Consider the following 23,143-nt stretch of genomic DNA (forward strand, 5'->3'; position numbering starts at 1 on the left):
AGTCTGTGCTCGTGGATGCCCTCTCCATGCTATCCTTGGCACAGACAGAAGGACAGTTTGCTGCCTGTCCAGGAAGGAGTCATGTGGAGAGGAAACGGAGTGGAATGTAATGATGGCTTCTCCAGCTTCTGCTCATGAGACCAGACCTGAAGCTGATTCAAACCAGGAGCTGCATAGGTTGTAATGGGACCAAAGACATTACATTGAAGGAAAACACTGATCTGAATTGAGGCTGATTGTAAACATGCAAAAGGTTGAGTCAAATCCTAAAGCACGGGGACCCTGGACAAAAATTTATGTTGGTATTGCCCAGACAGTCAGATTTTGTTAGGCTGATGGACTGTCACTTTGAAAGGGTCCAGACTGAAAGAGTTTATTCAGTGTTTTCAACTGTGGTTTCATGGGACCAGGCACATGTGTGTTGAATTGCTGAGGACAGGCTGTGGGATGCTCAGTAAACGTGGCTGCACAGAACTGTAGCAACAAAAGTAGAGAGACATTTTCTTGATGTTACTGTTATACTAGCTCCTGATAGGTAGTGTGCCTAAGAGTTTTTGGAGTGTGGGTTTTTTTGTGGTCATGTTGGTTTTACTTTTTTGTTTGGGGTTTTTGTTTGGTTTTTTTTGGTTTTTTGTTGTTGTTGTTTGGGGGTTTGGTTGTGTGGTGGGTTTTGTTGTTGGTTGTTTGTTTTTTTTTTTGGTTGGTTGGGTGTTTTGGTTTTTTTTTAACATCAGAGGGAGAGGGCAGGGCTGATGCCTTCTCTGTTGCTGCAGGAGAACTTCTCTGCATACCATAACTCTGGCACTGGAAGCCTAAGTTCTTTTTATGTCTGTATTGTGGGAACTGTTGTTCCTTCTTTCATTAGTAAGTCAAGATCAGTCTTCAAAGGGGTACATGTTAGCCCATGTCAGGGAATGCTTGTGAGCATCTGGTGTACAAAACATACCTTTCAAGGGTTTAATAGGACCTTGCTCCTTCCGTTACCTGACTACCATTGCCCCTTAATTCCTGAGCAGGAACAATGCGTACCTTTACTCTGGTGAGCTAATACCCATATTAAATGGGATACTTTCACATTAAAAACTGTCAAAATGTTACCTAGGATAAGTTGGTGTATGTATGTTGGCTTCAGTAGCTCTGATTAGGTCCTTCTCAAAATATGCAGCCAGCTCTACTTCAGTGGGTGGGTGTGAACTCTAGTCCATGTATTCCAAAGTTAATAAACCATGCTTGTTTAGCTGAAAATCTGGCTGAAGTGATCGTACTGATCTTGCAAACAGTACCTGTGGATAACTAAAATGACATCTTTTTGCCATTCATGCTGTTCTACTGTTGGCATTTCTGTTCTGACTGTGAAAACATCCTGGTTTGGGTTCGCTCGGGCTGACCCTGGTCGGTTATTCTCCAAAAATAACAGCACACTCTACTTAACCTGGACCGTTGCATTTGCAGAACTGAAATGGGTTTGAAAAGTGGGTTTTGCTTTTCCTACTGGTTTTTAGTTAAAAAAAAAAAAAAATCGGTAACTGCAGTTCTTGTAGACATCTGAGCTAGCTTTAAGCAAACAGTGTGTTCTGGCTTTACTGTGGAAGTATCCATTCTTGCTTGCCTTTCCCTGTAAGACAAAAGAACAAAACTAAAACAAGGAGTTCTGTGAGTCAGAGAATTTAAGACGACTATCTGATACATCACTTTTATGTCAGTTTCCTGAAATAAGACTGAATTTTTTAGTCTTGCTCACTGCATGGGCACTAATGCATCTTTTCTCTGTTATGCTAGTTAAAAAAACTTGTAAGAACTATAAAACTATGAGACTTGTCCCCTACTCTCAAATGTAGCTGAAATTGGCTATTGTGCTTCAAAATAATGGGAAGGAGGAGGAGGTTGAATGGGCAGTGGGATCATATAACTGCATGTGCCTTGTTTCCTTAGGAAATGTGGCTAAAATTTTATTTAAAGTAGAAAAATAACATGAAATGTTGGTCAAAAATGAGTTTTTTTCACTTGTTCTATAAACAAGACTTGGTGCTGATCAGGCAAGTCTTGCGCTGAGGGAGTGCCATTGCTTTTGTACATCTAGGTCTGGAGAAAACACTCCCGGAGCCTCTCAGCAGCTGCAAGCACTTCAGAGTCCCATAACCACTTGCAAAGTGATTGGTGTTCATACAAGGATGTGGAGGCCTGAGCAAGGAGTTGGCATATCAGGTAAAAAACCTAACAGCTTTGAATTTGTCAGGTTTATTCTAAGGGAATTAACAATTCACATCAGGATGCTTCTGGCTGAGCTTTATCACTAGCCCATGAGGACCTGGTTAAATTTGAAGAATAAGCAGTCATTGAAGAATGTGCCAAAGAAAAAAAAAAAAAACAGTAGAAGAAACTACAACAGTTACAGTCAGCAGTGTGACTATGTGTAAACAGCACCGTGTTACTCACCAGCTCCGTTCCCTGGGTGCTTTTGAGTCAGAGCTGTTTCCTCTACTGACAAAGGGTTTTCGCTGCTGTCAGCACTGAGGCAGCTCGTTCATTACGGAACAGCCAGCTGGAGTCTGTTCAACAGCAGAATCAGCAGGTACATCCTGAAGGCAGAATCTGTGACTGGTCACCCAGGCTTAGCAGACCTTGATTTGGCTTCCCTGACCATTCATATTGTTTCAGTTACTGTCCAGAAGATGCTGCTGCATATGATCTTTTCGGTTGCTTTCCCTAGGTCTGAATGGGTATCCTCCAGAGAACTCTCAGTGCCTAATTTTACTGTCTTTGTGATGTGGGAGAATGGCCTGTATTTTTATTGGCATCCGGCCATCTGTGAGAACTTCTGCTGTAGGCCCATCGGAAGGTAGGACAGAACTAAATGTGTGCTACTTTCTGATAACATCATCCATCCCTTGGGGAAGGGAAGAGGGTTGTAGCCTTTGGAAAGACAAGAAAGGCTTTCTCTCACAAGTAATTTGTGCAAAAACCTGGGACTGTGGAAAGAAAGTGAGCGGAAAATAACAATCTTGATATCTGTGCCTTGGGTGCAACACCTTCTCCTTGAGTGAGGTTTCTAATTATGAAGTGGAGCTGGGGAGCGGAAAGGAGAGCAAGTAAAAATACACATATGTAGCCTTCAGTGTAGGCACAGCTACTTCTGGAGTAGGGGTGCTAGGTTAAAGTAACTTGAACATTTCCACATTGTACTGATGGAGGAATATGCGTTACTACATATGGTGTCATGGGGCTGCTCCACAACTTGGAGTGGGAACTGTAAATGAGCTTTACTGTCTTTTGGGGTTGGGTTTTTTGTGTTTTGGTTTGTGGTTTTTTTTCCCCCCTTCTCGACATGGTTTCTGTTACCTGAGCGTACGCAGGCTGTTGAGGGGGATGACGGGTCCTATGGCTCTGCAGAGCGCTACAAGCTTGTGCTGTTGTGTACAACTGTGAGGAGCTGGAAGAGAGCAGTACAAAGCATGTATGCCATAAACTGGGCATTGGTACGAATCGGCTCCAGGCAAAGTTTTCTGTTGTGTAGCCTGCCTGGGAATTAACGTTAGCACTCAAGTTTCAGGTACGTGCTTTGAGAGAGGAATGAGATCTGCTCTGCTGAGCCAAGGGGAAGTTGTCCTTTTCCATTCTAAAGGGCTGTTGCAAAAAGCCTAAAGGCAGCAAGGGGAAAGCCAGTTTGTTTGCTGTGTATTTCAGCCTGGAGTGGGTCAAAATCAGTTTAGATGTGCTCATAACTGGCTGGATCCTACTGAGTGATCATTTCTTTCCCTTAATATGGCTCAGTGTCGGTGTATCTCAGGGTCCTGTAAGCTGCACTGAAGGGGTGTTGTCTGTTTGACATGAGAAGCTTTTTCTCTTTTGCCTTTGGTCTTCAAGAGACCTCTAGCAATGTCCTTAAAAAAATAAAAAAAAAAAAAAAAAAAAAGGGAAAAAAACCCCTGCAAGTGCAGTTTTCCCCTGAAAGTATCAGCTCTGTCATGAAGAAGGAAACTCATGCAATTATGGAAGTTGTGACTTCTACTAAAGGGTAAAATTAGGTGCTTGAGTCTTTGGGATTAATTGCTGATTTCACAATACCAGTTTAGGTTGGAAGGTGTGGGTGGGGTGGGGTCTCCAAGTTTATATCCTTTCTTTCCTCTGTCCTAAGCTATTATATAGTGGATTTTGTTTTGTGAAGCACCTGCTGTGTTCCGCTCTATAATGGTGACATTGTTGTCATGGGTGAATGTGATAATTTTGAAAAGGCTTTGGCATTTTTGGGGGAAGGCACTATGGAAACGTTCCTTCACTTTCACTAGAAAGTAGTAACGGCTAATGCTGGCTTAGTGTGCTTTGGGGGGATGCTTTCGCTTACTGTTCTGCACCGTAACTGAGACACTCCCCCCTCTAGTCTCTTATTCAAGTACCAAGTTTAGTATTGTAGCATAATACTCGGCTCTCTGGACAGAAGGAGCAATGCTGGTTCAAGCAAATAGGTTTGTATGCAAAAATAGAACCCTTGATTTCTAAAGGAGGCAAAGCAAGCAGCACCCCGTTTTCTTCAGCTGAAGTTATGTTTTCCAGAGTCCTCTTGGATTGATCTAGAGCAAATGCACAATTCACATAGACTACCCTTAAAAGTTGGCCAGGCTCCATGCTTGTGTGTCTAAATCTGGCAGCAGGATTATATTGCATTATGGAAAGCAACCTCCTTTCAGCCAAAGTATTTTTATTTTAAATGAAATGGCCTGCAAACCTGAGGTAAATAATAAAACTCTCTGGGAGGCAACCTTTGAGCACCCTTTTCAGAGCCAACCTATTAATTTTTCCACTCTTTCCCAGTCATTTCTGATCTCAAAATAAGATGCTGTGCCTGGAATCCCACTGCTTAATTATTTTAGGCGGGTACAACAGATGGGCTGCAATTAGTGTAAGGAATGGTGTTTTCCTTCAAAAGCTCCAAGTACCAGGACACTGTTCCCATGTGCGGAGAGACTGAAAGATGTGGTTTGAGGCACAATGCTGATGGTCAGAAAGGGGACACAAAATGTCATCTCTCAGCTAAATGTGTCCGCTCCCTGAGTACTCTGAGAACTTTTTGCTTCTTCACAGAAATAAACAGTGCAGTGTGCTTGTGGTTTAAGCTTTTCCCCTGTTAGAGAAACTTGGCCTACTGCTGCCTGTGTGTGAGATTGCTGGAGAACTGCTCTGGGAAAGGCATTCTGTTTAGTCCTCTCCACCAGCACTGAATCAGTGCTGTTAATGGGTGATCACTGCTCTTAATGTTGTTGAATTTTGTTTTCATTTTGTTTTGCATGGAAGCTTAGCAGGTTACTTATGAAAAACACAAACAGAAATAGGGAGTTGGGGAATAACAATTATGGCATCAAAACCTGTTTAAGTATATGTGAATCTTCCTCCTTCAGAGTGCTTTTAGGTTCAGACCTGGATGTCCTTCTTGTTTCTGATAAAGGGGAGCAGAAGCACAGGGCTTCTTGGTGATGTATCTTGCAGCGGGGCCTGAAAGCACGGTAACTTCTGTGACACTGCCAGCCTTGTGTTGATGAGCGTCCCATCATAAAGTTTTGGCCGTACAGCCAGAGACTCTGCTAGGTTGTCATTCTCCCCGTGGCGTTGTGCTGTGTTCGCGGTCAGCCAGGACTACGGTACTGCTGGGCGTGTGAGTGAGTAGGACTACTAGGCAGGGATGCGGGATTTCTGGACGCTGTTCTTCAGTGGTCCGTGGTCCCATCTCTTCCTCAGAACCTAGCTTCCTTATCTAGCATTAACAACTTCGGTGTAAACTGCCTGGAATGAAGAAGTGTGCAAAGTGCAGGGCTCTTCTCTACAGAGGAGTGTTGCTAATCTGGAAGATGGGACCCGGGTCTGCCTGCCTGGTGCCTTTTTTCTGGAATTTAGAAAGTGGCTGAGTAACAGCCAGGTGGAATGTCACAGTTCTGAGCTGCTGCCTTCTCTCGCATTTCTTAAGACAAACACACTGGCTGAGTAAAAGTTCAGAGTGGTGATTTGATTCCTCAATCATTTCCTCCTGAATCTCCGTGCCGTCTACCATCTGCCAAATTGGACCAGTACTAGGTATCTACCCCCTAGAGGGGAGCCTAGTGGTTTCAGTGTGGATCTGAAAAAGTGAAGACGCCACAGAACCACAGCTCCCATGGGAGTGAGTCAGTCCCGTGTCATAGGTTGGATACCCTTCTGTCTCAGGCACTTGATATTCAGAAGTTAATTTAGGGGGATCATTTGTCTGTATAGATCTATAAGTTTTGGGGGCACTCACTTGCAAGTGGTAGCTTGTTAGGAGCCCTGAAAAAAAATCCCCCTGCTTTCTAGCAAGACACAGTTGCTGGCTGCTACTGCGAAGCTTAGAGGAAGATTAACAGATGCATATACATGAACAGAGACAACTCCTGAAGTTATGATTGATGGTAACTCCAATTCAGATGTGCATATTTTTCCATCCCCTCAGGAACTTCATGGTTCATGTAGTGATTTTGAGCTCATACTTGTTTTTTTCTTTTTGTTTCTTTCTTTTTTTTTTTTTTTAAATTCTATGTGTCGGAAGACACTACTGCCTCTCAGAATAGACTAGGAGATAAGTACTTAATATTTGAAACAAAATAAAATTTTAAAAATGTAATTTCACTGTGGTCTTCTGAAAAGAAGCAGCAGGTGGTAATGACTCTGGTTTGCCCTAGGAATCGGAATACTGGAAAAAGTCTGAGAGGCAAGAGGGATGCAACAGGCCACTGTAAAGTTAAAAACCAGGGTTCTGTCCAAATTATGTCCGAGTTCCATGTATCATTGAAGCTTTCCAGAGCTGAAAGAGAGGAAAGAGATTAACTCTGCCCTTCAGTCTGCTTCCTTGCAAGTCTTATGTGCACAGTGAGGCTTCATATAGTGCCAGGGCTTTTTCGGCTCCCTGGGAGGACAGAGGCAGCATAGTCTAGCGAGTGAGGTACTACTGGGCTGACATGCAGCTAGGCTGGGCTGTATTCCTAATTCTGCCACTGATCTGCTGTGTGAATTTGGGTGAGTCATTTCCTTTTGTGTTGTATGTCTCCCTCTTGCTCCTGTCTGTTTAGACTACAAACTTTTCCTACAAGAAGCTGCCTGTGCTCTGTATAAAACTTGCTTATATGGAACAAAGAAAGGCAAGTGTGATACCACCAATAAAAAGACCCTTGCAAACGTGGATGAGGGACCAGAAAAAAACCCACATAATGTGTTTTTAGGTTGTCTATTTTTAAAGACATTTTAACCGAAACAATCATGGCAAGCTACTTACAATGAAATCTTTTTTTTTTTTTTTTAACTGAAGAGAAATTATTTTCATAGGGAACTGATTTTCCAGATTCCCCTTTTTACATGCTTTGGTTTATCCCAAAGATATTAAACTTAGTATCTTAAACTTAAGGGAAAACTATAATTTACACCTGCTTTGTGGATGTCAGTGAGGTGCTTCTTTGTGTCTCTCTTTGCATTCCCGATTTGGTTGCTGCTTGTTGTTTTGCCATTTCTCATTGGTCAGTATTTTTTTAGGGTGAGGGCTTCGATTCTGTGTGTACCTCCTCTATCACAGAGGGATCCTGATAATGGTTGGTGCCTATGGATATTATGAAATATAATAATAATTTTGATACTTGATATCTGAGAAAATGCTGGCTACACACGTGGAATTCTGTTTCTGTGGCTAGCCTAGATAGCACAGATCACAGCCCATTATTACTGTCATCTAATGAAACTACTCCTTTAGCTGTAATAGGAGGCACTGCTATAGTGCAGGGAACTGTAGAATTAAACCCTGATTAAGATTTGTGAACTAAAAATGAGTTCAAAAGAAAGTAATAGAGGAAATAGAGGTTAGTACTAAAGTGTTCCCTTGATCAGGTACCTTAGACAAGGTCTTTGCTGCTGAAATTGAGGAGGTTGTGCTTAAATACCATTGGGAAAAAACCCCACAAAAAAACCAAAAAAACAAAACAAAACAACCATCTCATTGAGAACATTTATTATCTATTGGGATTTAACCAATTTAACACAGCCTAACTGCATCTGATTCGGGTGCTTATTTGGAACAATGTGGAGTTTGATGCTGATTCAAAAGAACTATTTTTACTATCAGAAATATTTATTATTTACAGGATTTTGACAGTGATTTTCACAGGTTATGAATGGTATGATACATTGTATGAATAGGCAAATCTATTTAGCACCGGAAAAACCATCTGATGAAGCACAGCTATGTGGTTTCTACAGAAAAGACAAGGTGATTCTGCATTCTCTTTTCTTTTAATGGAAAGGGTAAGCTAATTTCACCATTACCTAAAGCTCTTTAGTGGTAGGATTAATGAACTGATGGGTATTTGTGGAACACAAGGTTTTATGAGGAAGATTCTTAGCAGGTGTAAACTGACATAGGTCTGTTTTAGTTAGTATAAGCTTTCTGATTTATACCTGCTAAGTATCTGCCTCTGATGATTTTTTGGGCACATAAATCCATTTGGCTTTTCTCCCCACGCTGAACCCAGCTCTTTGGATTTAGTGTTGTGGCAAAATCGCCAAAATGCATTTTTATCTTGGAATAATAATCTTCAGGCTTCAGTCTGGAAAAAAAAAAAAAAAAAAGTCTGTGTTGGTTTCCTGGGCAATTTCTCTGTTTTTGTAACTGGTTTCTATTAATGGTTTTGAGATGAATCCCAGGAATCTGAAGCTGACTGCTTTCCAGCAAAATGGGGTGTTTAAATATCGTGCCATCCGAAGATGCTAGACGACAGGAACCACTAAGCTGTAGAGATGCCTTACGGCAAAAGATGCAGACAGAACTCTCTGATCTGTTACGAGGACAGCAGTGCTGGAAGAACATATAAATACACACATGCACACATATGAATCGATTCAGTAAGAGAGCAGTCTGCTTCAATGCTACAGTTTAACTCTTTATTTGCACATATCTAAGTCTCTGCCAGGCAAGCTGCAAAGCTCAGTGCGTTAAGCAGAAGATCAAAAACTTCTTAAGATTCCCTCTAACTAAATACCTTGCATACCTGTACACTCACATTGATTAATTTATGCTCCGATGCCTTTAGCACATAGGGAAGTAGAACTTTCCAGCTGGAGATCCAAGACAGGAAAAACTTGAGGAATTGAATGCAAAGGACGGCCCCTAAATAATACTGTTCCTGGGCAACCCTCTCATTTTGCTTCAGGAGTGCTTGGGCATAGCATTGACTACCACTATGGGGTGGTTTTGTGGACTTCACCTATCTCTTTGCTGGAAATGTGTTGTCCCAGGGGTATTATTAACTGTTGCCATGATGTTATTTTATACATACCTAGTATAAAGGGTGTCAGAGATCTGCCATTCTCATACAGTAGGCATGTCTGTTTGCCTTGGCTGCTGGTTTGGTGACGGCAACACAGGCTGGTGATCGCAGTGGACTGGAAGGAAATAAAGCAAAGCAGAAAAACATCTGGCCAGACCCTCAACTTGTCATTCTGAATATGCTCTTCAGAGAAGGCAAATCAGGGGCTTTAGCGTTTATGGCTAGGGAATAAACACTGTAATGCTGGGTCTGTAAGAGGTACGTGGCTTGTTACATCACTGGAATAATGACAGGCTTCACTTGACAGCCCTGTTATTGTGGTTGGGTTTCAGTTTTGTCGTTTCAGTTCACAGCTCTTGCTGCAAGTTGGATTATTTCAGGCTTGCTTATGGGACTCATTGCAGCTGTAAGATTTATTTTAATGAGAAAAGCTTTGCAACCAAATGAAGCCTCCCGGGAAACGCATACCCTCTGGTAATTCACATGGTTCTGTGTTACATTGCTCTTTTCCATCAGCAGGCAGCGCTAAGGCTTCCCCTACCCACACCAGACCTTTCTTAGAAAGGGGGAGTCAATATGGGTGCGTATTTATCCTTCTGCGTGTTACAGGTTGATCACACCACTGGCATGACAAAGGTGTTTTGAGCAATTCCCACTAGAAGATAAATGGTGTCAGTGTACATTAACCCTGAACTGTAGTACCCCTGCCTTTCTCTCTTTTGCTGTTTCCATGCAAAGCTCTATTTCTGCTCTGGTTTTGGCTTTGCAGGATCCTTGCTACCTTTGCCACTGTACCTGTCAATTAGCACTCTTTATTCCCAAGCTGTAGCATTCCCTGATACTTTTAAGTTCTAGGAATTATCCTTGCTTCTGCTCATTGGTAGATATTTTCTCCTTTCCTTTGATCAAGGCAAAGTACTATGGGTCCTGTATTTAAAGAAGATCTAAAGAAGTTGTTGGTAATAAGCATGGAGTGTTGACAAATCCAGTACTTAAGGCCTTGTACTGTACTATGTGTCTTTGTGTCAACAGAGCATTAATCCTGTCATTGCTTTTTAATGCATTACATATATTTATAGCTGTGAAAACGGGGCGGAAGTGGCCACTTCCACTCCTGCTTCCCAGGGTTAATGGTTCTCAAAATTGCAATAAAACGACGGAGGGTACCTCTTGGCATGAGACTTTCTTCCCAATCTGATACTTGCTCAGTTTCTAGACTGGTGGTCTTCGATTCAGATTTATTGGGAGGTCTTTCAGTGCAGCCTGCAGCCATGGAAAACAAAACTGTTAAAATGGAAGAGATCGGGAAGAGGAAACTTCCTGGCAGGCATGGCTTGCCCATTATTGTTTCCCACAAGCCAATTAATCTTGTGACCCCTGCACTGTCTTTGGGCAGAGCTTTTTTCCACCTGAGTCGCCAGCATTTCATATCTGAAATAGGTATTTTGTCTCTATTTCAGATCACCATAGTATTCATATCTGAAATAGGTGTGACTCTGGAAACACGGGAGCCTTTCTTCTCCCTGCTAACCTGATCTGTGATGAGGATGGCAGGCGCAGAGCTCCAGGAAGCAAAACCACTCGTGTTGGTGCTGGAAGGTTCCTTTCCCTTGCATGGATGCAGTTGTTTTCTTTGGACAGGATTTGTTGTCAGGGTAGACAGCTGTATATGCTGCAGTGGGCAGCTACGGGTAGCTTCTTGTTTTGAGAATCAATACCCAAAATACCTCTGGGAGTGAGGAAGGAGAAAGGCCTAGGGAACACTGGTCAGGTAAGCCTCTGTGGAGAATCTAGTTAAAAATTCAGCTCCTGACCGGGCAAAGTGTTGACACAGCTGCCCTTACGGGATCTCTTTGGACTAGCAAAGCTCTAGGAAGACAGGGCTGACTAGAGACTGTGCAGAATTAAAGACTGGGGAAAAGGCAAAGATCTGTGAAATAGCCTCCTGTGTCCCTTTCCTTCTCTCATTATGAACCCCAGAGAAGCTGTTGCTCTCTCCTTCCAGTGGGTGATTTTCTTTAGGAGACTTCAGTGGGTTTGGCCTGAACTTGGCTTCTTTCAGTCAGGAAATAGCCAATTCATGACAGCAGCAACCACAGCAATCTACATCCATCCCAGAAGTCATGCAAGAAACAGCCAGTAACCTCTGCAGTGCCAAAGCTAGGAGGCAGAAAGGTGGAAAAGCAACCTGGAATTGCAGCCTGGAAGGTTCTGCCTGTGGTTGAGAGAAACCGAGGGAAGGAGAGGGTGCCGTATTTGCTGTCTGCGCAATGGGAACAGCTTCTTGCCTCCCAGCCAAACATTTTCCAGACTCCGCTCTGATGACGCAGCCGAACAAAAGGCTGTCAGATTTGAACCCTTCATCTGGCTCCCCGACCTGACGGAGGCAACAGGAGAGGCTCTTTCTTCCACTAGACTTCTGGCTCAGCAGCAGGCCAGCACCTCGGCTGCTGTAGATCAGTATTGTCTTTGTTGTAATGCCCGTGAACCCGGCAGCAGGTTTTCAGTTTGGGTGTAGTAGGAGCTTTTGCCACATACAGGTGGTTATGGAATTGGACTAATGCAGCTATTTGAGGCTTGCAAAGGCACGCCTATGTTTTTGCATTAGGGTTACGGTTGGACTGGACATGTGAACGTACAGGCTATTGACACAGCTCAGCTGAGTGTGGGAACTTGGACTGTGAGTGAATGTGTATCTAATTACCCACAAACTTCTCCACTTAACGTAAACGACAGAGTTGACATTTCCAGTGAAATTTTGTGGGGTTCTTATCTGAAGATTATTTTTAGACTTTTCACTAGGAACAAACCAGCAGTTAGCTGGATCTGTTTTGGACAGTGTGAGGACCTGCTGGAGTTAAGAGTAGGCTTTTTTAATGGTCAAATTATTCAATAATAATAACTCCAGTTTCTTGGAATTTCTTTGGAAGCGTCTGATGCTGTCTGCTGCTGGAGACAGGATCCTGGACTAGATGAAGTTCTGATCTGATTTAGTCTGGGTGTTTCCAAAGTTTCCCTTGTTGCAGAGTGTAATTATTTAGATGTTTGTTTATCTTTTTGTTATAATGCTTTTCTCGTTCCCAAAACACAGGCCCCTCTGGGGTAGAGGAAATCTATCTTCTGGTATACTAGATAGTACAGAAAAATATCAGAAGGAAAAATTCAAGTGGGGCGATTAAGTTTATCTCCATGAAGTGCCATGGGAAGGCTACCAGCTTGTATTTTTAAGCTTTCCTGTGAGAGTCCCACATATATTTAGCTGTGTTCTACAGGTAGACGTTTAAGAACTGTAAGTTTTAATTCCCTTTCCCCAACATTTTCCACTTGATGACTGATTTGATTGTATTGTTAAATCCACTAAACACTGTTAACCATAAACAACAATAATCTAACAACAGAATGCAAACAAACGGAAAGCTTTACCATATTTTATTTTTTAACATATACTAGCAGCAGCTACGCTATTTCCTGACTTTATACTCCTGTAATTTTCCTGCAAGTCTTGCATTAAAAGACTCCTTTCTTATTCAGTCCCCTACATGGATTAGGTTGTTAGGCCTACAGAAGGCCAGATTCAGATGGAGCCATATTCTACGTCTAAAGCAACATTTACACCTTTCGTACCCATATCCGAAGGCTCTTTATCAAACAGGGTGTTGAATACTGTGACTCAGTCTCTTTTACCATCTTGTCCTGTTTGAAAATAAGATAAATTTTTCCACTGAGAATTACTTGCTTTTTTTCAGAGCTCAGACTTGGACTGATGTGGAAGAGAAATGTCTTAACACTTTGGGAGTCAGCAGAGGAGACCAATTTAAACCAGTTTAGGGCCTGTTCTAAATGGTTCGGCCAGCAGCCTGATTAAGCTGTTCCCACTAACTGTGAAGGTTGCTGCCCTCTTCAGGTTAGGCTGATAATTTGTCAACTGTTTAAATGGTGGCATGAGGGCATGATTTCATTCCGTGCTTGGTTAGCCCTGCCATTTTAAGGAGTCTGTCCCCTCTGAACATCCCGCAGCATCTAAAGAAGTAATCCCCTAAACTGAAAAAATTACTCTCTCTGGTCTGCAGATGCAAACTAAGGTGATCTGAACTTTAATTGGTCTGTGAGTATATACATATGAAGCGTGTATGTAGATTTTCTTTTGTAAAGCAGTGTTTGGAGTTTAAGAATTTACTGCTGCTTTCTCTGCTGTTTGTCACTGATTGTTTTCAGTAACTGCGTTATCCTAATCATTGTGGGGCACAGTGAAGTGGGTTATATAAACACACTTAAATACATCAGTACAGGCTTTAGGAACTGGTTAATGTAATTTAACAGTCTTTCCCTTGAGCAAAGACTGCTGAAAATTCAGTCATTGCTTGACGTTGTTGCTGTCTCTTGGCTGCTGTCAGGGCTGGTATTATCTCATGAGTACGCGAAGAAGAAGAGGAGCAGCGCATCAGGTCTTCTGTGGTTAAGGCTACTGCAACGTGTTGGCTGTTTGTCTTGGTGCCAGTCAAGCAACTGCTAGCATAGTTCAGTTCTTGTAGGAAGGGCGGAAAGCAGAAGTTTTAAATCTGACCCAGTTTTCTGTGTTCTGGCTTCTGTAATAGGGAAACCTGTTCCCCACATTGCAGTATTCTGGGGCTTTTAGTTGCATTCTAGGCTCTTTCGCCTGCACTGCCCTAAGCTCCCAGATATTCAGTCTTTGTCATTATTATCCTTTTGCTAAGATAGCTGCTATTAAGCCCTTGCTTACAAATTGCAGGACAGAGTAAATATTGTTTTCTAGGTTGTCTTTGGAGACTTGACCTTGAAGTAAAACCATATGAGGAGACAAAGATCAAAAAACCACTGAAGGCAACAGAATAAATCCAGTCTCGAGCAGACAGCTGGATGAGTGTCAAACAAAGGAAGGAACAGCTGGATCAAGTAAAGCACAAGGAAAATTAGTTCCATCCCTAGGGGGAGGGAGAAAGATTGTTTCACGAGCCCGGAGCTGTATGGGACCAACTTTACCAGATGAAACTTTTACATCAAAGTCAGGGGCAGATCAGAAGGTCCCAGAGGGAGGGGAAAGAGAAGAGTGGGTGTTCATGGTAATTGTGCAGAAAGCGTTAGGGAAAGGAAGGAGGTGGAGTGTGAGTGTAGGGGGAGAGCAGAGTGGGGAGGTGGGGAATTGGAAGTTGTAGGTGGAGTAATTCTGCAGAATATGAGCTGCTGTCCACAGCTTTCTGGATGTAAATTGATGAGGTCATAGTGTTTTCCAGTTAAAAAAAAAAAAAAAAAAAGTTAAAAAAAAAAGTCTTCAACTTGTTTTTCGAGAGAGACGAAAACACGGAGAAGCTGAAGAAATGGAGCAACTAGCAAAACTCCTTCTGTGGCAGATTTTGCTTCAGCAAAGTAAGCTCCTAGCTGATCGGCATGATGTTACTTGTTTTTATTTCAACTGCAGAGGACTGGGCTGGAGGTTAGCTAGAAGATTTTGAACTGTTATCTTTGTAAGATTTTGCTCGGATTCCTAAGTTAGCTGTGTTTTCGTCTGTGACGGGAGGATTTCTCATGCTTTTTGGAGAGGAAAGGGGAGAGAATGGAGAAGTGTTTGAGGTTGTTTAAGCGGTACTCTATTCAGCATGTTTGTGCAATCTATTTTTTCCTATCAGTTATCTCGATCAGCAAATTCAAAAACAATAAGCTTGATTGTGACTACAGTAAAGCTTGCGTAGTTAGATTTACATGATCCAAAGTTATTTTACGCTTTTGAAGAGGCAGAAACAGCTGGTATGTGTGTGAGTGTTCAGGACAGAGGGAAAAATTAAAGTGGCTTTTTGTTCTGTGGGTTTTTTTGTGTGTTTTTTTTCCTGTCAGCATAAAAACAGAGACATAGGAATTCACTTTTGGGTAAGGTGCAAGAAAGGGATGAGGACAAGTCTGATGAGCTTACAATAACAGAATGGCTTGTACCTTTTCCTTAATCACAGAGTTTTCTGTAAGAGCTGAAAGGAGATTCAGGGTCCTGAGAGCCTGGCCGCAAGCTAAACAGAGAAACCCCAGTAAGGCTTGGATGGCAGGAGGAGGTTTGAGGATTAATTGCAAAACCCCAGCAAATCCACACTTGCAGCACTTTGGGCTCTAAGGAAGGCACCTATGAGCAAAGGACCAATTACAGCTCTAAGAATAGTATGGAGAGACTTCATCAGGGTGCTGACAGTAGGAAGAGAGGAGCACAAGCTTTTTGGGGACCGGCGTCTCCCCTGTTCTTCACAGCCCTGTTAATGAAAGGCTGCGGCTAGCCACCTGAGCCTCTCGGAATTCCTCAGTATGTAGATGGAGTAAGCTAAAGAGTTCTCAGTTTGGTCCTTAATTAACGTAGTTTCCGCGTCATCACATCATCCCCAGTTTTGCAATGCCTCAAGGCAAGGTTTAGGAATTGGCGACATATGGGATCAGTCATAGGGACAGAAGGGTTAAAGTGCCTCAGAAAACTAGTGGGGGGGTGGGGGTGGGTGGGTTAAGCCTGGAGAAGGAGGAGAGGCCACATATTGTATTTCAGAAGCACCAACCAGTCCCGCTGTGGTTTAGCATGTTGGCAGAGCTTGGGGAGCACCCAGGGCAGGAATAGCAGGTTGGGTTGCTGTAGAGCAGTGGAGGAGCTGGGCAGAAGCAACAGTATCCCACCTGAGGACGGGTGATCTCTGACAGACTTTTTTTCAGGTGTATTTTGGAGAGATAACCGTCCCTACGCCAGGCAGCCCTGCTGTTTGAGTGCTATCCCCACCCAAATCAGGTTATAACATAATGAGCGGAGACGGGAAGGGGAGAAGGGAGGAAATCTGTGCCGCTTCATATTGCAGAGATGATCCATTCTAGAGAGGAACCACACCCTCAAGTGTTAAAGTCTCGCAGGGAGGAACAGCACTGTGTTTGGAATGGCTCTACAAACTATTCTGTGGGCCTGGAGCCAATGTGAAGTACACAAAGCAGAGAAGGGTTTATAGAGCTGAGCTGATATCTGAACTGTCTTGTGAGAAAGTCAGGGCAGATCTGTGAGGGGTCCTGATTGTGCAGTGGCCAAGATGGCGACTGGTTTCTCGTACAGACAGAGGGCTTTTTCCTTTCTGCTGAGGCAGCACATTCTTGCTTTTTGCCGATTCGTGGGCATGTTCCTACCTGCAGCGAGGTGTTGGAATTGTTGGGACTCTTCCAAGGGGGAGTTAAGGGCTCCTGGCGTCCTTTTTGAAAGCAGAAGAACCGCTGTTGAGAAAGTTGTCGCAGGAAGCCTTGAAGAATAAACAAACATAGAGACTTAGATAATTGTTCTACCGAAAAGCTTAGTCTTGCAGTCCGAGGCCGGCAGGGGCAGGTGGTGAATGGGAGATGACTGGGTGGAACTGTATTGCTCACCATCTCCCTCCTTTGCATCTTCGAGATGGGCCCAGATGTTATTCCTGGTTACTGGTCAGTGGGTTTTTAAAAAGTGGCTACCAGAAGAGAGCTGAGCTCATTTGTGTAGCTGTTACCTTGATGTTACTGCATCATAAGCCATTACGGCCTCTTAGACGCTGGCTCAGCTCCCTAGAGAGTCAGGATGGAGCCGCTGCCATTCTCCAAAAGTATTTGGAAATAGCTTGGTAGCACAGGCTGCTGTTTTTGCAATAATTGTGTGATGGCTCTACGGAGACCATTAAATCCCCTGCATAGACAATGGGATTTATGGGAGAAGTAAGGAATGTGACACATACAGATTTCATGAAGAACATGGCCTTTCTCTAGGACTAGACCATCCCTCTGTGCCCCTAACGTAAAGGTGATGTCGCTTCCTTTTTCAAAAGAAAAAAGAAGCTGAGACAGACCAGGAGACACTAGAGAAGGTGTGCGAAGGAATAATGAGCTGAGCTTACTTAGGCAAGCGGAGTGTCAATCCCACAGGCTGCTGTTTCAACCCACACACCTGGTGGGTTATGACACTCGGTTCTCCAGTGACTTCTTAGTTTGTTTTCTTTCCTGCCCACCACTACAATCTGGACTTCAGTGGTGCTTGTTGCTTTGTAAGGCACTGTTCCAGGCAGCTTATCTTCGCTCTGCTGACATCAATGGCAAGGATCTTCCTGAGTTCAGCAGAAACGCTGCAGGGGGAGCTGGTGTTGTCATGTCCCATGGAGCGTGTATGCCACTTGGCACTCAGGCTACCACTGATGGTGTGTGCAGTTTCCTTTTCTGCTCTGGTAGTCTTTCATCCTCCAGTATGAGGCAGGAACTTGGTGGTTTCATTAGCACATGCATCTACCTGTGAAGCAGACCCTCTGCCAGCAGCTATCTCCAGGAGGAGAGAAGCGGTGGTATTGTTCAGGCAAGACTCAAGGGACAGTTTTCTGTTGGAACTGCTCTAAGGACACTGCCTAGAGACCTCTGAGTATGTACGATGTCTTTCAGAGCCTGAGGCTTTTACTTCTAGTTTGCCTGCAGTTTTTGTGGCTTAATTCTTTACTTGAAAAGTGGATGGGATTCAAGAAGTAAGAGCTGGCTCTGCCTTTTACAAGGGATTAGGAAACACTTCTGCGGGCTGCTTTCCTCTTCCTATATTGTGGGACCAGCAGAACGTCTCTGGGATCCTGCTGAGAGGCACGCTGAGTCTGCACAGAACATGTCAGAGGACAGCACATAGATGTCTTTTTGTTGGTTTTTTTTTTTTTGTGAGTACATCACACAGAGAGGACAAAGTGATTATCCATCACATGGTATTTGAAATTTTAAAATGAAAAGCTACAGTGACTTCTGTGTTGACAACTGTTAAGGTATTTGGTGTTTCTGAAGCGCCAGGTCCTGGAGTCCCGTGATTACAAAAGTCTGAGCTTTTACTAGGTGCATAAATGCTTCCTGATTTTATAGTTGCAGGTTGGGAAGTGTGACTCACCAAAATAACTGCTTCCAGTTTACCCCAATCCTGTAGTTCATAAGCTGTCAACTTTGCTGGGTTATGGATATGTCTCTGCCTTTGTTCAGTAGCTATTGTGTTATACAAACAATAACTTTAAAAAGCATGGCTGGGGGACATGGCTTGTTTGCTCTGCTTGTCTCACATAGCACAGTGAGGTCTCATAGCAGAGGGAGGAGACTGAAAAGCGAAAAAGGCTTATTCCTTCTTTAATTACTGTTCTATGTTCAGGTTATTGAAGGTCAGTTGTTTTAAATTCCATTTTCTCCAGGCATACAAGAGATCAGAGACATTCCAGATTCCTTAGATTTCTAAGTGATCTCATTTACAGCCATGTCAATAAGTTTGAGTCTTATCCGTGACCTGATACATGTGTGCAGAGTTCCAGCATTGCTGGGGAATCAGGACAATCAGTTCTTCCTTCTTTGTCTTGTGGAGTTCCCATGCCTCTTGTAAGGACTTGTCTTTTCTTTCCCTTCTAGAACTTTGCTTATTGGCTGCTATGCTGCTGTCTTTTTGATATTCGCACCTACCGCTCAGACCTGAAGCTTCTGTCCAGAATCTCTGTGTGTGCACGTGAGTGTGCGCAGACATGCAGCGAAAAACACTTTCTCTTCCACGTCTCGTCTCTGTGCTGAACTCCAACACAATACTTAACTTCGTCTTGCATGGGTTTTGTTCTAGCACGTAATGTCACTGTAACCCTGGGCAGTTCAGCTTTGTGTGGCAACACTCAGCAAGTCGAAATAGCAGTATGGTAAAATGCAGGCAAGGCGTCAACACATTCCTTTTTCCCAACGGGAAGCAACATCTCCTGGTCACTGAGGGGCAGACCTATAAAGACCCTGGAGTATAATTACAAAGTAAGTGAGAGTGCTCCTGCCCTGCTTCTTAGGGAGCTGCTAGCAGAAGCTTTAAGAGTGGAGGGAAAACAAAGCCCAAAACCCACAAGACAAGCTTTTCTTCTCTAAAAGCTGTTACATTACAGACAACTTCACTGCTTCCTTGTTTCTGGAAGCGTGCTGGAGAAATGCATGGAGCTGGCTGACAGGGCTCCTCCGGCAGCTTAGCATGGCAAAAGGCTGCTGTGGGTGGGATAGAGAGTTAGGACCTGGGTGGTCCTTACCATGCCTGTAGGGCCAGCTGAAAGATACAAAACCAGGGGTTAGTGCTATTGTTAGTTTAGGGCTGCGACAGGCTGCTGAGCAGAGCGTATTGGAAGGCTTAGGTGGATACTTTTGTCGGTTGTTAGATTTATGATGCTGCATTTGGGCTCAATGGTTTTTATATTAACTTGCAAGAGGGAAGGAGAAAAGTAAAGGCATTCCTCTTGTTGAGCCAGGAGAGGATGTTTCTGCAGCACCAAAATCAATTTGCTGTTAATGAGCAGTAATGTAAGACTCTGGAAGCACTGGCTGTGCAGCCAGCCAGCTCATAGACACCACTCCCTAGCGCACAAGTCGCTGTTCGTGTTGCGATACTGTGTTGTTCCCTTGCCACGGGGCAAACCACCAATTCAGACAGGTGGGCATTGCTTTGTCACACTGATACAAGCGGATGCTGTTGTGCTGAGAGCTGGTTGCCCTGTTGCAAATTTGACTTTCTCCTGCGGAAAGCTGATTTGGTGCTGTAAAAGAGCTTTGTATCATTCCTTTGTTGTTCTAAGCTAAATCTAAGTCCTGGCTTCCAGAGACGGAGGCTAGCAGCTTAGCATATTTTAGCATCAGGCATTTTGCAGCCTAATAGGAGGGACCATCAAATGATGGAATTGTCTTGTGTATGATGTCTCTTTCTTATATCCATCTTAGACTTCATCCTATTTTTTTTTTTCTTTGTGGTGCTGAGATTATAAAAGTAGAAAAAATAGCTTACATTTGGAGTGTCTTTGAACTGGCAGTTCAACAGACGGCGCTGCTCATTTTTGTTTTCTGGTGTCACTGCCCAGTGTTTTGTGATAGGAAAACAAAAGGAAGCAGAGTTTATTCTCAGCCCATGCACTGGGGGTACATTAAAATAGGCCCAGTCTGGAGTTAATTTATTCTCTTTTGACGTGCATCAATTCCAGGGCTGGAAAAAAAATACAGCCTTTGTCTGGAGGACATTGTGCTTATGACATTAGCAGGACAAAACATCTAATGATCTTGCGGGAACCCACTTGGGCTTGACTGGTTAGAGAGATCAATGATGTCATTGTGTTGGGAATCTGAATCGTACTCTCAAAGCGTGATGCCAGGAGACCTCCTAGACCCCTCCTACACAAAAAGCAGGAGGGACTGGACCAGAGAAATGCAGAAACAAAGGCATTAGTTCATGTCTTGCAAAGTTCTTCCTGCATAGATCTGAGTCACGAGTTGGAGAGAGTTGCAGTTGAGTCCAGAGCATTACAGCGTTAACTGTGCAGACCAGGAATTTGAACAGCAGAGACTGGGGAGGCACGCTCCCAAAATGAGGGTGTGTTTGCCCAGCAGAGTGCTGACAACAGTGCGTGTCGTGAGTGTAAAGCAAAACAGCCAAGTCACATCACTCCTCATTTGACAGGTAGATTCAGCATACTGCAGTTACAGAATTCCCTCAATGCATTAATCCCACCATCAATTTTATAGGAGTTTGGTTTGGAGTCTTGGAGATGAAAGTTATCTTTTGGCCTTCAATCTAGCGCATCAGCAGTGTGGATCCACTTCCCTGTACTTGGGCAGTTCTAGCTCCCAGCAAATGAGCTGGGATCAGCTCTGTCTCCAAGTCTATTCAGGCCTTTGCCTTAGCTGAGGAGGTTGACTGAGATGTGGGTGTCTGCTGGGGAAGAGATGGAAATGAAACTGTCACATTCATTTCACAATGGGCAAACAGCACAAAAATGAACATGGTTTTAACTGGTCACATCTGGGTGGTACCCCTCTACTCCGCTCGGGTGAGACCCCACCTGGAGTACTGTGTCCAGCTCTGGAGTCCTCAGTACAGGAAAGACAAGGACCTGTTGGAGCGGGTCCAGAGGAGCACCACAAAAATGATCAAAGGGATGGAACACCTCTCCTATAAGGAAGGGCTGAGAGAGGTGGGGTTGTCCAGCCTAAAGAGAAGAGAAGGCTCTGGGGCGACCTTATTGCAGCCTTTCAATACTTAAAGGGGGCTTATAAGAAAGATGGGGAGAAACTTTTTGTTAGGACCTGTTGCAATAGGACAAGGGGTAATGGTTTTAAACTAAAAGAAGATAGATTCAGGCTAGGGAAAAGGAAGAAATTTTTTACAATGAGGATGGTGAAACACTGACCCAGGTTGCCCAGAGAGGTGGTAGGTGCCCCATCCCTGGAAACATTCAAGGTCAGGTTGGATGGGGCTCTGAGCAGCCTGATCTACTTGAAGATGTCCCTGTTCATTGCGGGGGGGGGTGGACTAGATGACTTTTAAAGGTCTCTTCCAACCCAAACTATTCTATGATTATATGGACTGTTTTTCGTCTACTGTTTCTGCTGGTGCCTTATCGTTTACGCAGAACCAATACCAGATCCTAAGATCATACTGGTGCCTCCCTTCTCCCTGCCCACTCCTGCCTCCTTGGGTTCTTGTTTTTGTCTTACCCAACTTTTGGTAAATAGTTTCCTCTTGGGCAGAAGAGGCCTTTCACATAGTTTTGGTGGGTGACGCGTTGACAGATACCTTTGGTGTAACGTTTGAATAGCATGGTGGAAAAAACTCTGTGGCTATAGATGGTATGAAATAAAGGCATGGGCTGTATGAAGTTCAGTTGCAGGCTAAGTATATCCCACATTGCTCTTAAGTTTGTTGGGTCAGGCACTGTCTTTTGCTCTAAGTGTACAGGATCTGCTGCAGCATGGACCAACCAAGGTCTGAGCCTCTGGGCTTTACCACAATACACATGTTAAATAAGTATATTAACAGGAAAGGGAGGAATAGATGGAATAATAACAGAGGACGTGGCTGCTGACTATGAGTGTATTTGTAGTTGGTTTTATTTTTCTTTTGTTGTCAGTAACAGTCTTTTTTTTTCCTTCTTTGACAGGTTCTGTTTATTTATATTCAGGTGAGTGACATCTTCGTAATCTGCCTGGTTTTGTGATCATGAGAAGAAATGAGAGGAACCCTGATTCCATGACATGCAATGGGGGTTTCACTGCTGACTTCCATAGGCATGAACCATGCATCCCATGAACTAGTATCTGTAAACTTTGATTAAACTGGGAGTTAGGATTAGGAAGGGTGGGTAGGACAGCTCAAATCTCCAATCCTGTTAACAGACATCATAGACATTGCTTTCACTGAGTGAAATCAGTGTTCGTAAGTGGCTTTCTATTGTATTTCTTCATGAGAGCACTCTATGTTGGTCTTGAAAGTTACTTTCTTTTGGGTAGAAGGTGGGCAGAGATTCTAGGACTGGTCTGAGTCCTACTCTAGTGTCTTCTTCACATGCCATTAATCTGATAACTCTGGTTTTTTGTTCCTTGCTCTTGGCTCTCAGTCCCAGCTGATGCCTCAAACCCAGACAGTGTTGTAGTGTCAGTGTTAAATATCAGTGCTACATTGGGGTCACAGGCTGTTCTGCCCTGCAAGAGTTACCGCATGGTGTGGACCCAGGATCGTCTGAATGACCGCCAGCGTGTAGTCCACTGGGATCTGTACAGCAACTACTATGGAGATAACAAGATGGAGAGGCTATGTGACATGTACTCCGCTGGAGATCAGCGTGTATACAGCTCTTACAACCAAGGGAGGATATTCATGCCCCAGAATGCATTTACAGATGGCAACTTCTCCTTGGTGATCAAAGGTAACTAAACAGCATCTTTTCTCCCTATGGTATCTGCAGGATGGAGGATTGATGACTAAATTAACTTCGTGTTTTTCAGTGAAAGTGGCTATTTTACAGAGCATTTTCTATAAATAAATAAATAAATAAATA

At 43.6% G+C, this 23,143-nt stretch overlaps 1 protein-coding gene across 4 annotated transcripts in view; it reads left to right on the forward strand.

Annotated features, from left to right (window-relative positions):
• The window catches only part of MXRA8 (matrix remodeling associated 8), a 46,147-nt gene that overhangs the window by 7,241 nt on the left and 15,763 nt on the right, over nucleotides 1-23,143 (forward strand). For 3 of the 4 annotated variants that reach the window (XM_049803514.1, XM_049803525.1, XM_049803505.1), the window contains 4 exons: nucleotides 2,081-2,205; nucleotides 2,711-2,839; nucleotides 22,247-22,267; nucleotides 22,703-23,011. In XM_049803514.1, the coding sequence (XP_049659471.1) occupies nucleotides 2,776-2,839; nucleotides 22,247-22,267; nucleotides 22,703-23,011 (394 nt within the window). In that variant the 5' untranslated portion in view covers nucleotides 2,081-2,205; nucleotides 2,711-2,775. Of the gene's footprint in view, nucleotides 1-2,080; nucleotides 2,206-2,710; nucleotides 2,840-14,413; nucleotides 14,697-22,246; nucleotides 22,268-22,702; nucleotides 23,012-23,143 lie in introns of those variants that run through there. The other variant, XM_049803535.1, reaches the window with a different exon arrangement.

This window comes from Accipiter gentilis, chromosome 1 (genome assembly GCF_929443795.1).
Source record: "Accipiter gentilis chromosome 1, bAccGen1.1, whole genome shotgun sequence".
NCBI lineage: Eukaryota > Metazoa > Chordata > Aves > Accipitriformes > Accipitridae > Astur > Astur gentilis.